General features: G+C 41.1%; 1 protein-coding gene across 2 annotated transcripts in view; it reads left to right on the top strand.

Moving 5' to 3' along the window:
• The first annotated feature begins 8,966 nt into the window (after nucleotides 1-8,966).
• lrrc56 (leucine rich repeat containing 56) overlaps nucleotides 8,967-14,223 on the top strand; it is a 38,493-nt gene continuing 33,236 nt past the window's right edge. The window contains exons 1-2 of one of the 2 annotated variants that reach the window (XM_014125150.3): nucleotides 8,967-9,051; nucleotides 9,798-9,957. In XM_014125150.3, coding sequence (XP_013980625.3) covers nucleotides 9,811-9,957 — 147 coding nt within the window. In that variant the 5' untranslated portion in view covers nucleotides 8,967-9,051; nucleotides 9,798-9,810. The remainder of the gene's footprint in view (nucleotides 9,052-9,797; nucleotides 9,958-14,223) is intronic. The other variant, XM_082957281.1, reaches the window with a different exon arrangement.

The raw sequence follows: 14,223 nt of genomic DNA on the forward strand, positions 1-14,223 counted from the left end.
GGCTTGGTCCCTAAGAGCCATTGCGACAGTAAGTAGTTGGTGAGGGCGCTGCGATTTTTGGGGGGGGCAGACTGGGGGGATTGAAAGGTTTTTCTTGCGTTGGCTCTGCTATATCGTATGTCAGTCAGCTAATACAGGACAATTAAAGGCCCAGTGCACAACTTTTGTGGAAAAAAATACAATGATTTTTAAATTATAATTATTCCGATTTTTCAGGGGGTGCTGCAGCACCCTCAGCACCCCTACTTCCCGAGGCTATGCTAAGAGCCAATTTATGTTTGATCCGAAAATGTGGTCAGAGGCACCATATGGATGGTGTAACGCAATTGTGGAGCCTCAAGAGGCAAGCAGAGGCCAGATTGAGCTCCATACCGCATCGCCATGTGCCTCTCAAATTTTGTAACAATGAAGAGGGCGCCATATAGCTCCGCATTGACATGATTGGTTGATGGAAGGTCCTGTATAAACACAAACTAATTTCCTTGACAACTTCCTTCACAACAGCTCTGAGCTGCTCAGCGAAGCACAGTAAGTATGAATGCCCAAAAAGGCTGCATGGCCAATGCAGACATCGGATTGACTATGCAACGCCTTTAAAAGGCTCTGCAGTGGCTGTACAGTGTTTACTGTGTATGGCCTTTGCAGAAGTCAGGGCATTCATACTTCTTGCACTTCGTGGAGCAGAGCTGCTATGAAGGAAGTTGTCAAGGAAATGAGTTTGTGTTTATACAGCACCTACCGTCAACCAATCATGTCAATGCGGAGCGAGCCCTCCACATTGTTACAACATTTAGGAGGTGCACGGTGATGCGGTACGAAGTTCAATTTGGACTCCACAAACCTCTAGAGGCTATGCAATTGCGTCTAACCCTCTGTACGGAGTCTCCGGATTGCAAACGGAGCAAGCAAAAATTGGCTTAAAGGCTCTGCATGGTCAATCTGACATCTGCAGTGGCAGTACAGCATTTACTGTGATGCAGCCTCCACTGAAGTCAGAGCGTTCATACTTCTTCGCGAACAGAGTAGAGCTGTTGTGAAGGAAGTTGTCAAGGAAGTAAACTTGTATTTAAACAGGACCTTCCACCCTCACCTACCATCAACCAATCATGAGCTATAATGAGCCCTCCACATTGTTAAAACATTTTGGTTGCACACAGCGATGCGGTACAGAGCTTGATTTGCCCTCAGCAAGCCTCTGGAGGCTCCGCAATTGCATAAAACTCACTTTACGGAGCCTCCGGATCGCATTTCGGAAAGCCTCCGGTAAGTATAAATCCTCTTTTAGACCCTCACAAACTTCAACAGCTGTACCAACGTGGTGGTGCGGTCAGCCCAACGTATCATTGGGCACACTGCCTACCCTCCCAGCCTAGTCTCATAGACTAGATATAACATGGTAAACGTAAATCCGGGAGACTCCAATTAGTACAATACACTATATATAAAAAAGTATGTGGACACCCCATCAAATGAATGGATTTGGCTATTTCAGCCCAAACCGTTGCTGACAGGTGTATAAAATCGAGCACACAGCCATGCAATCTCCATAGACAAACAGTGGCAGTAGAATGGCCTTACTGAAGAGCTCAGTAACTTTCGATGTCAATGTGGCACTGTCATAAGATGCCACCTTTCCAATAAGTCAGTTTGTCAAATTTCTGCCCTGCTATAGCTTCCCCGGTCAACTGTAAGTGCTGTTATTGTAAAGTGGAAATGTCTAGGAGCAACAAAGGCTCAGCTGTGAAGTGGTAGGCCACACAAGCTCATAGAACGAGACCTCTGAGTGCTGAAGCGTGTAGCGAGTAAAAATCGTCTGTCCTCGGTTGCAACACTCACTACCGAGTTCAAAACTGCCTCTGGAAGCAACGTCAGCACAAGAACTGCCAAGCGTCGGCTGGAGTGGTGTAGACCTAAGTGCTGCTTTTGATACCATCGATCACCACATTCTTTTGGAGAGATTGGAAACCTAAATTGGTCTACATGGACAAGTTCTAGCATGGTTTAGATCTTATCTGTCGGGAATATCAGTTTGTCTCTGTGGATGGTTTGAGACAAATCAACTGTAAATGTCGGTGTTCCTCAAGGTCCCAGTTTAGGACCACTATTGTTGTCACTGTATATTCTACCTCTTTGTGATGTCATTTGGAAACATAATGTTAACGTTCACTGCTATGCGGATGATACACAGCTGTACATTTAGATGAAACATGGTGAAGCCCCAAAATTGCCCTCCCTGGAAGCCTGTGTTTCAGATATAAAGAAGTGGATAGCGTCAAATGTTTTACTTTTAAACTCGGACAAAACAGGGATGCTAGTTCTAGGTCCCAAGAAACAAAGAGATCTTCTGTTGAATCTGACAATTAATCTTGATGGTTGTACAGTCATCTCAAATAAAACTGAAGGACCTCGGCGTTACTCTTTACCCTGATCTCTCTTTTGTCGAACATATCAAGAATATTTCAAGGACAGCTTTTTTCCATCTTTGTAACATTGCAAAAATCAAACTTTCTGTCCAAAAATGATCCAGAAAAATTAATCCATGCTTTTGTCATTTCTAGATTAGACTACTGCAATGCTTTACTTTCCGGCTACCTGGATAGAGCACAAAATAAACTTCAGTTAGTGCTAAACACGGCTGCTAGAATCTTGACTAGAACCCCAAAATTTGATCATATTACTCTAGTGCTAGCCTCTCTACACTGGCTTCCTGTTAAGGCTAGGGCTGATTTCAAGGTTTTACTGCTAACCTACAAAGCATTACATGGGCTTGCTCCTACCTATCTTTCCGATTTGGTCCTGCCGTACATACCAACACGTACGCTACAGTCACAAGACACAGGCCTCATTACTGTCCCTAGAATTTCTAAGCAAACAGCTGGAGGCAGGGCTTTCTCCTATAAAGCTACATTTTTATGGAAGGGTCTGCCTATCCATGTGAGAGACGCAGACTCGGTCTCAACCTTTAAGTCTTTATTGAAGACTCATCTCTACAGTAGGTCCTATGATTGAGTGTAGTCTGGCACAGGGGTGTGAGGGTGAACGGAAAGGCACTGGAGCGACGAACCGCCCTTGCTGTCTCTGCCTGGCCGGTTCCCCTCTCTCCACTGGGATTCTCTGCCTCTAACCCTATTACGGTGGCTGAGTCACTGGCTTACTGGTGCTCTTCCATGCCGTCCCTAGGAGGGGTGCATCACTTGAGTGGGTTGAGTCACTGACGTGATCTTCCTGTCCCGGGTTGGTGCCCTCCTCGGGTTCGTGCCGTGGGGGAGATCTTCATGGGCGACACTTGGCCTTGTCTCAGGGTAGTAGGTTGGCAGTTGAAGATATCCCTCTAGTGGTGTGGGGGCTGTGCTTTGGCAAAGTGGGTGGGGTTATATCCTGCCTGTTTGGCCCTGTCCTGTGGTATCGTTGGACAGGGCCACAGTGTCTCGTGACACTTCCTGTCTCAGCCTCCAGTATTTATGCAGCAATAGTTTGTGTCGGGGGACTAGGGTCAGTCTGTTATATCTGGAGTATTTTTCCTGTCTCATCCGGTGTCCTGTGTGAATTTTAAGTATGCTCTCTCTTTCTCTTCTCACGGAGGACCTGAGCCCTAGGACCATGCCTCAGGACTACCTGGCCTGATGACTTCTTGCTGTCCCCAGTCCACCTGGTCATGCTGCTGCTCCAGTTTCAACTGTTCTGCCTGCGGCTATGGAACCCTGACCTGTTCACTGGATGTGCTACTTTGTCCCGGACCTGCTGTTTTGGACCCTCTCTCTACCCCACCTGCTGTCTCTGACTCTGAATGATCGGCTATGAAAAGCCAACTGACATTTACTCCTGAGGTGCTGACCTGTTGCACTCTCTACAACCACTGTGATTATTATTATCTGACCCAGCAGGTCATCTAGGAATGTTTGAACATCTTGGCCATGTTCTGTTATCTCCACCCGGCACAGCCAGAAGAGGACTGGACACCCCTCAGAGCCTGGTTCCTCTCTAGGTTTCTTCCTAGGTTCTGGCCTTTCTAGGGAGTTTTTCCTAGCCACCGTGCTTCTACATCTGCATTGTCTGCTGTTTGGGGTTTTAGGCTGGGTTTCTGTATATCACTTTGTGACATCGGCTTATGTAAAAAGGGCTTTATAAATACATTTGATTGAGTGTAAATCTCGCTGCCATTGGACTCTGGAGCAGTGGAAACGTGTTCTCACACTTCATTCAGTCTGACGGACGAATCTGGGTTTAGCAGATGCCAGGAGAATACTACCTGCCCGAAGGCATAGTACCAACTGTTAAGTTTGGTGGAGGAGGAATAATGGTCTGGGACTGTTTTTCATGGTTTGGGCTCGGCCCCTTAGTTCCAGTGAAGGGAAATCTTAACGCTACAGCATGCAATGACATTCTAGACGATTCTGTGCTTCCAACTTTGTGGCAACAGTTAGAGGAAGGCCCTTTCCTGTTTCAGGATGACAATTCCAGTGTGCACAAAGCAAGGTCCATCTAGAAATAGTTTGTCGAGATCGGTGTGGAAGAACTTGACTGTCCTGCACTGAGCCCTGACATCAACCCCATCAAACACCTTTGAGATGAATTGGAACGCTGACTGCGAGCGAGGCCTAATCGCCCAACATCAGTGCCCGACCTCACTAATGCTCTTGTGGCTGAATGGAAGCAAGTCCCCGCCGTAATGTTCCAACATGTAGTGGAAAGCCTTCCAAGAAAGTAGAGGCTGTTATAGCAGCAAAGGGGGGACCAACACCATATTAATTCCCATGATTTTGGAATGAGGTGTTTGACTAGAAGGTCTCCACATACTTTTGGTCGTGTAGTGTAAATTATGTTTGGTACGGTTACATAAGACAGAAGGTTACTGAAGAAAAAAACAAAAGGAGGGTGGGTGTGTAACGAGAACATCTAGCAACCCAAAGGTTGAGTGTTTGAATTTCATCACGGGCAACTTTGCAATTACTTGCTTTTTTTCAACTACTTAGCATGTTAGCTATCCCTTCCCCTAACCCTTTAACCTAACTCCTAACCCAGCTAACTTTAGCCAGCTAGCTAACGTTAGCATTAGCCACCTAGCTAACGTTAGCATTAGCCACCTAGCTAAAGTTAGCAACAACTAATTGGAATTCGTAACATATCATACGTTTTGCACAAATCGTAACATATTTCACAATTTGTGAATTCTTAACATGTCTAATGAAATGGATGATGGACATCCACTAATTAATGCATACCAACGAATCGTAACATATATTAAATGGAGTGTCTCGGATTTATGTACAGAATAATACAAAATGATCTGAAACATGGTTGCAGCCGGCCTCCAGGACATCTACAGCACCTGGTGTCACAGGAAGGCCAAGAAGTAGATCATCAAGGACCTCAGCCACCCGAGCCACAGCATGTTCACCCCACTACCATCTGGAAGCTGGAGACTGTACAGGTGCATCAAAGCTGGGACTGAGAGACTGATAAACAGCTTCTATCTCCAGGCCATCAGACTGTTAAACAGTCATCACTGTACCCTGCCCTGAACCTTTTAGACACTGTCACTAGCCGGCTATCACTCTGTATTCTACCTTGCTCTTTAGAGACTACTGCCCTATGTGCATAGTTATTTAACAGGGGTCACTTTAATAATGTTTAGGCAACATAGAGTTTACCCACATTATATCTACAGTGCCTTCAGAAAGTATTCACACCCCTTGACTTTTTCTGCATTTTGTTGTGTTACAGCCTGAATTTAGATTTTGTGTCACTGGCATAAACACAATACCCCATTATGTCAAAGTGGAATTATGTTTTTAGATTTTAACAAATTCATTAAAAAAAATTGAGCTGAAAGGTCTTGAGTCAAAAAGTATTCAACCCCTTTGTTATGGCAAGCCTAGATGCGTTCAGGAGTAAAAATGTGCTTAATAAGTCTCATAACTTGCATGGACTCACTCTGTGCAATAATAGTGTTTACAATGATTTTTGAATGACTCTACCCCACACATACAGATAATTGTGAGGTCCCTCAGCCGAGCAGTGAATTTCAACCACAAAGACCAGGGAGGTTTTCCAAAGGGCACCTATTGGTAGAATTTTGAAGCAGACATTGAATATCCCTTTGAGCATGGTGAAGTTATTAATTACACTTTGGATGGTCTATCAAAAGATACAGGCATCTTTTCTAACTCCGTTGCCAGAGAGTAAGGAAACCACTCTGGGATTTCACCATGAGGCCAATGGTGACTTTTCAAAACAATTACAGAGTTTAATGGCTGTGATAGGAGAAAATTGAAGATTGATCAACATTGTAGTTACTCTACAATACTAACCTAAATGACAGGGTGAAAAGAAGGAATACAAATATTCCAAAACATGCATCCTGTTTGGAATAATGCACTAAGGTAAAACTGCAAAATAATTGGCAAAGAAATTATCTTTATGTCCTGAATACAAAGCGTGATGTTTGGGACAAATCCAACATATTTTGAAGCATGGTGGTGGCTGCATCATGTTATTGGTATGCTTGTCATCGGCAAGGACTACAGAGTTGTTTTTTTAAATTAAAAAAAAAAAATTTGGATAAAAAGAAACGGAATACGGAAGTCCCATAGGGCGGTGCAAAATTGGCCCAGCGTCATCCAGGTTAGGGGAGGGTTTGGCCAGGGGGGCTTTACTTGGCTCATCGTGCTCTAGTGACTCCTTGTGTAGGGCCGGGTGCCTGCAGGCTGACTTCGGTCATCAGTTGAACAGTGTTTCCTCTGACACATTGGTGCAGCTTGCTTCTGGGTTAAGCGAGCCGGTGTTAAGAAGCGCAGCTTGGCGGGTCATGTTTCGGAGGATGCATGACTTGCCCTTCGCCACTCCCAAGCCTGTTGTGGAGTTGCAGCGATGAGACAAGATAATAATCAAGAAATTGGGGAGAAAAGGGGGTAAAAATTACAACAAAAATGTACACAAAAAAAAACGAGAATAGAGCTAAGCAAAGGCAAAATCCTAGAGGAAAACCTTGGTTAATTCTGCTTTCCAACGGACACTGGGAGACAAGTTCACTTTTCAGCAAAAAATAAATACAAAAAAGGCCAAATGTACACTGGAGTTGCTTACCAAGACGACATTGAATGTTCCTGAGCTAAGTGCCTTCTATGTTTGCTTCGAGGCAAGCAACACTGAACCATGCATGAGAGCTCCAGATGTTCCGGACGATTGTGTAATCAGGCTCCCCATAGCCGAGTGGTTAACCACATTGCGAGCATCCTGACGGGTTGCATCAACACTTGGTATGGCAACTGCTCTGCATCCGACCGCAAGGCGCTACAGAGGATAGTGAGTATGGCCCTTTACATCACTGGGGCTGAGCTCTCTGCCATCAGGAACCAGGGCCATATACCAGGGCTACCCCAAAGCCATAAGACTGCTGAGCAGTTAATCAAATGGCTACCTGGACGATTTGCAATTTAGATTTATTCTTATTTGTTTACACTGACTCTCTTGCACAGGCTCGATGTACACGTATTGGACTCTAACCACACGCTCACACATATTACACTGATACTCCACACACACACACACACACACACACACACACACACACACACACACACACACACACACACACACACACACACACACATTAACATTCCTTCACAATCTTCACATATGCTGCTGCTACTCTGTTTATTATCTATGCATAGTACTTTACCCCTACCTACAATTGAGGTACATATTACCTCAACTACCCTGTACCCTTGCACATCGACTTGGTACCGGTACCCCTTGTGTATATAGCCTCGTTATTTTTATTGTATACTATTTTTCCTTTTGTTTATTTAGAATATTTTTCTTACTTACTTTTTAAAAATCTGCATTGTTGGTTAAGGGCTCGTAAGTAAGCATTTCACGGTAAGGTGAAATGTACCTGTTGTTTTCAGCACGTGACAAATACAATTTGATTTGAGTGGCCTAGGTACAGTTTTGACTTAAATCGGCTTGAATATCTATTGCAAAAACTTGAAAATGGCTGTCTAGCAATGATCAACAACCAACTTGACAAGAGATTGAAGAATTTTAAAAAGAATAATGTGCAAATATTGTACAATCCAGGTGTGCAAAGCTCTTAGAGATTTACCCGGAAAGAATTACAGCTGTAATCGCTGCCAAAGTTGATTCTAACTCAGGGGTGTGAATACTTATGTAAATTAGATACTTATGTTTATGCAAATGTTTTAAAAATAAAATATCTAAACTTGTTTTCACTTTGTCATGGGGTATTGTGTGAATTTGTATCTTTAATCCATTTGAAATTCAGACTGGAACAACAAAATGTGGAAGTATGAATACTTTCAGAAGGCACTGTATATACTGTATTCTAGTCATGGCTCATCCTATATAACTACTGCTTTACACACCTTTTCTATTCACATAGGTCTACTGTCCATACTGTCTATACACAGCATTCACATACATACAGTACATTTTTATATTCCAGACTCTGGACCGGAAGCTAATTCTTGCAATTCTATCTATTTTGCCATGGGGTTTTGTACTGTGTATTTATATAGGCCTACTTTATTCTCTACACATCTCATTCTAATATTTGTACTACTGTACATTGCACTGTTTATACACACCACATATTTATTTATATTCTGGACTCTTGACATAGCTCACTGCAATAGCCTATACCTACTGCTGTAGCCTACATATCATTCTTAATAGGCCTATATGTTGTGTAAATTCATCCGGTGTATATATGCATAGATGACATACAAATGTAATTTTGAATATATGTGTGTAGGCCTACTTTTTTGACAGTTTAATGGAGATACTAACATAAGCATTTAGCTGCACCAACTATAACATATGCTAAACTGCGACCAATAAACTTTGAAACGAACATGTATGGTCATGTATCATCGTTGTGTTGTAATCAATCAATACGATAAAAACATATTGACTACATATCCCAAGGGGCAAAGCCTCATTTATCATCGTATCCAGGAAGTTGGGTGCGTTGTCAAGCAAACTTGTGCGTGTCTTTGTAAATGCTCTGAAGAATGTGCACTAAATAAGGTAAGAAAAAATACGACATTGGATATTTGATCATCATAATGAAGAGTTATTTGTGGTTACATTTAGCCTTTTACATTCATTTGTTATCTGAAGCCAATCAAAACGTCAACAAACTTGTATGCAATTGAGATGTTAGACCGCTTGTTTTCATATCCTAGCTTTAAGTGTGGGACGTCAACTAGCTAGCTAGGCTAACTAACCAAATAGCCAGATAACCAGTTTAGTTACTTCTTCTGACAGTGCCTCAGAATGTCTTGTTTAGGAATTGATACAACATACGTTAGATACAGTATTGTAATCAGAAGTTGATAATGACAGCTAGCCAGCCATAAGCCAAATATTCTATGCTTTGAGTTGTTAAAGCTAGCTATACTCTTCCATGGTTTCTATTGCAATAACAGGAGCTACATCATCACCCTGAATTTCCACATAGGCTACCAGCCTTCTGACACACAGAAACAGGGGCAGACTGGGACCAGAAATCGGCCCTGGCATTTCTGTATTTATTTCCTTGAGGCCCCCCACACTGACCTATTATTTTATTTTTTCCTCCAGGCCCCCATTATTAGCGATTAATGATCCCTTTGTGCAAAAAAACCCAGGTTAGACAGACCCACTGGGCTAAAACTGGACGGGCCCATCTGGAATTTCATGTAAATGCCAGATGGGCCAGTCCCCCCCTGCACAGAATAATGTTACTTTTTTCACTAACCTATTATTATTTACCATTATTTGACCACTTCCAGGTGTCTGTGAGTGATGATTTGTTCCCAGGACTCAGCGAGGGTACTGGTGACTGAGCTGAGTGGGTCTGGTCAGATGAACCCAACCCCTGCTGCTTATGAGGACTCTGACATGCAGGTGGAGCTCTACCTCTCTCCAGAAAAGCTGGTGGGGCTCCTATTGGTAAAGGGAGGGGTGTGGCCCTTTCTATAGGCTAATTATAGATGTGGAATCATGCTTGACTGAATGTAGTGCATCAACACAATTCTATAATTGGGCAATTCCATGCCAGCGTAGCCCTAAAATATTTTTGCTATCTCAGATTCTAACGTATCCTTCCTCCCAATGAAGTTTATGTTTGACATGCTTTTTACATTTGTATCACAAAACATTTATGAGAAAATCATGATGAAAGTGGCCATTTTAGGCCCCTTTAAGACCTATACATGACTCCTGTAAGACCCTATGATCTGTGAACCCTACATGATGCAGACAACATCTTGGTGTCATTATACTCCTATTAGTGTGCACTCAAATATCTACTATGTCTAGATTCTGAAATACATATTTCACATTAATTTATTCCATATACAAAAGTATAATATGAATATCTCAAAAGTACCCTTTTTGAATTGGCAAATGTTTTGACGTATTGTTTTGAACAATATACTTTTCAAACACATACAATTTCCAGAGTGGGCTCTCTGGTACTTTTAATGAAATTACCCATTTTATACATAGAAATTGACACTATTGATCATTAACCCAATCACAGCCTTCCTTTAGGTTTGCATATGCAGCAAATCACCAGCAGAGGTAGTTCCCTTTGAGTCAATTTTCCCATTCACTGTGTTGGTGGTGCTCATAACATTTATCATAACTTCAGAATTAGCAGAGAGCCCAATCTGGACATTTTATGTTATCGTAGTGTATAGGCCTATTATTCCAAACAATATGTCTTAAAATGAACTAAATTAAAAAAGGTATTTTGATTTTTAATGTTGAATGAATTAATGTGAAAATTTCTATTTCAGAATCTATACATACTCCATATGCTAGAGCACACTATAAGGAGTATAATGACACCAATATGTTGTCTGTATCATGTACTGTTCACGGACCATTAGGTCTTATAGGAGTCATGTATAAAGTACAGTACCTTCAGAAAGTATTCATACCTCTTGACTTATTCCACATTGTGTTGTATTACAGCCTAAATTCAAAATGGATTAAATCGTTTTTTCCCCCACACCCATATACACATACTGTAATACCCCATAATGACAAAGTGAACACCTTTTTTGAAATGTTTTGAAATTTATTGACAAATTAAATACAGAAATACTAATTTACAGAAGTATTCACACCCCTGAGTCAATACTTTGTAGAAACACCTTTGGCGAAGATTACAGCTGTGAGTTTTTCTGGGTAACATTTTACATTTTAGTCATTTAGCAGACACTCTTATGCAGAGCAACTTACAGTAATGAGTGCATACACTTTTCATTCTCTAAGACCATTCCACACCTGGATTGTGCAACATTTGCCCATTATACTTTTCAAAATCTTTCAAACTCTTTCAAGTTGGTTGTTGATTATTAATAGACAGCCATTTTCAGATCTTGCCATACATTTTCAAGCCGATTTTAAGTCAAAACTGTAACTCGTCCATTCACTGTCTTCTTGATAAGCAACTCCAGTGTAGATTTGGCCTTGTGTTTTAGGTTCTTGTCCTGCTGAAAGGTGAATTCATCTCACAGTGTCTAGCGGAAAGCAGACTGAACCAGGTTTTTCTCTAGGATTTTGCCATGCCATTTTATTTTTTATCCTGAAAAACTGCCCAGTTCTTAACAATTACAAGCATACCCATAACATGATGCAGCCACCTCTGTGCATGAAAATATGGAGAGTGGTACTCCGTACTGTGTTGTATTGGATTTGCCCCAAACATAACACTTTGTATTCAGGACAAAGAATTAACAATCTGCCACATTCTTTGCAGAATTACTTTAGTGCCTTGTTGCAAACAGTATGCATGTTTTGGAATATTTTTTTTTATAGGCTTCCTTCTTTTCACTCTGTCAATTAGGTTAGTGTTGTGGAGTAAATACAATGTTGTTGATCCATCCTCAGTTTTCTCCTATCAAAGACATTAAACTCTTTAACTGTTTTAAAGTCATCATTGGCCTCATGGTGAAATCTTGAAGTGGTTTCCTTCCTTTCTGGCAACTGAGTTAGGAAGGACGCCTGTGTCTTTGTAGTGACTGGGTGTATTGATACACCATCCAAAGTGTATTAATAACTTCACCGTGTTCAAATGGATATTCAATGTTTGCTTTTTTTTGTTTTGTTACCCATCTACCAATAGGTGCCCTTCTTTGCGAGGCATTACAAAACCTCCCTGGTCTTTGTGGTTGAATCTGTTTGAAATTCACTGCTCGTCTGTGGGACCTTACAGATAATTGTGTGGGTACAGAGACGAGGTAGTCATTCAAAAATCAGGTTAAACACTATTATTGCACACGGAGTCCATGCAACTTATGTGACTTGTTAAGCAAATGTTTACTCCTCAACTTATTTAGGCTTTCCATAACAAAGGGGTTGAATACTTATTGACTCGACATTTCAGCTTTTAATTTGAAACGTTTCAAAAACCATAATTACACTTTTATATTATGGGGTATTGTGTGTAGGCCAGTGACAAACAGATCTAAATGTAATCTATTTTAAATTCAGTCTGTAACACAACAAAATGTGGAAAAAGTTAAAGGGTGTGAATTAGAGGTCAACCAATTATGATGTTCCAACGCCGATACCGATTATTGGAGGACCAAAAAAAGCTTGTACCGATTAATCGGCCGATTTTTATATATTTTTAATAATGACAATTACAACAATACTGAATGAACACTTTATTTTAACTTAATATAATACATCAATAAAATCTATTTAGTCTCAAATAAACAATGAAACATGTTCAATTTGGTTTAAATAATGCAAAATCAAAGTGTTAGAGAAGAAAGTAAAAGTGCAATATTTGCCATGTTAAAAAGCTAACGTTTAAGTTCCTTGCTCAGAACATGAGAATATATGAAAGCTGGTGGTTCCTTTTAACATGAGTCTTCAATATTCCCAGGTAAGAAGTTTTAGGTTGTAGTTATTATAGGAATTATAGGACTATTTCTCTCTATACCATTTGTATTTCATATAACTTTGACTATTGGATGTTCTTATAGGCACTATAGTATTGCCAGCCTAATCTCGGGAGTTGATAAGCTTGAAGTCATAAACAGTGCAATGCTTGAAGCACAACGAAGAGCTGCTGGCAAACGCAGGAAAGTGCTGTTTGAATGAATGCTTACGAGCCTGCTGCTGCCTACCACCGCTCAGTCAGACTGCTCTATCAAATATCAAATCATAGACTTAATTATAATATAATAACACACAGAAATACGAGCCTTAGGTCATTAATATGGTCAAATCCGGAAACTATTATTTAGAAAACAAAATGTTTATTCTTTCAGTGAAATACGGAACCGTTCCGTATTTTATCTAACGGGTGGCATCCCTAAGTCTAAATATTGCTGTTACATTGCACAACCTTAAATGTTATGTCATAATTATGTACAATTCTGGCAAATTAATTACGGTCTTTGTTAGGAAGAAATGGTCTTCACACAGTTCGTAACGAGCCAGGCAGCCCAAACTGCTGCATATACCCTGACTCTGCTTGCACTGAATGCAAGAGAAGTGACACAATTTCCCTAGTTAAAAGAAATTCATGTTAGCAGGCAATATTAACTAAATATGCAGGTTTAAAAATATATACTTGTGTATTGATTTTAAGAAAGGCATTGATGTTTATGGTTAGGTTCACATTGGTGCAATGACAGTGCTTTTTTTCGCGAATGCGCTTGTTAAATCATCACCCGTTTAGCGAAGTAGGCTGTGATTCGATGATAAATTAACAGGCACCGCATCGATTATATGCAACGCAGGACAAGCTAGATAAACTAGTAATATCATCAACCATGTGTAGTTAACTAGTGATTATGTTAAGATTGATTTTTTTTTATAAGATAAGTTTAATCAAGCTAGCAACTTACCTTGGATCCTTGCTGCACTCGCGTAACAGGTAGTCAGCCTGCCACACAGTCTCCTCGTGGAGTGCAATGTAATCGGCCATAATCGGTGTCCAAAAATGGCAATTACCAATTGTTATGAAAACTTGAAATCGGCCCTAATTAATCGGCCAAACATTATGCTTTGGGGGTGTTTTTCTGCTAAGGGGACAGGACAACTTCACCGCTTCAAAGGGATGATGGACGGGGCCATGTACCCTCAAATCTTGGGTGAGAACCTCCTTCCCTCAGCCAGGGCATTGAAAATGGGTCGTGGATGGGTATTCCAGCATGACAATGACCCAAAACACACGGCCAAGGCAACAAA

This window comes from Salmo salar, chromosome 10 (assembly GCF_965601325.2).
Source record: "Salmo salar chromosome 10, fSalSal1, whole genome shotgun sequence".
NCBI classification, from domain to species: Eukaryota; Metazoa; Chordata; class Actinopteri; order Salmoniformes; family Salmonidae; genus Salmo; species Salmo salar.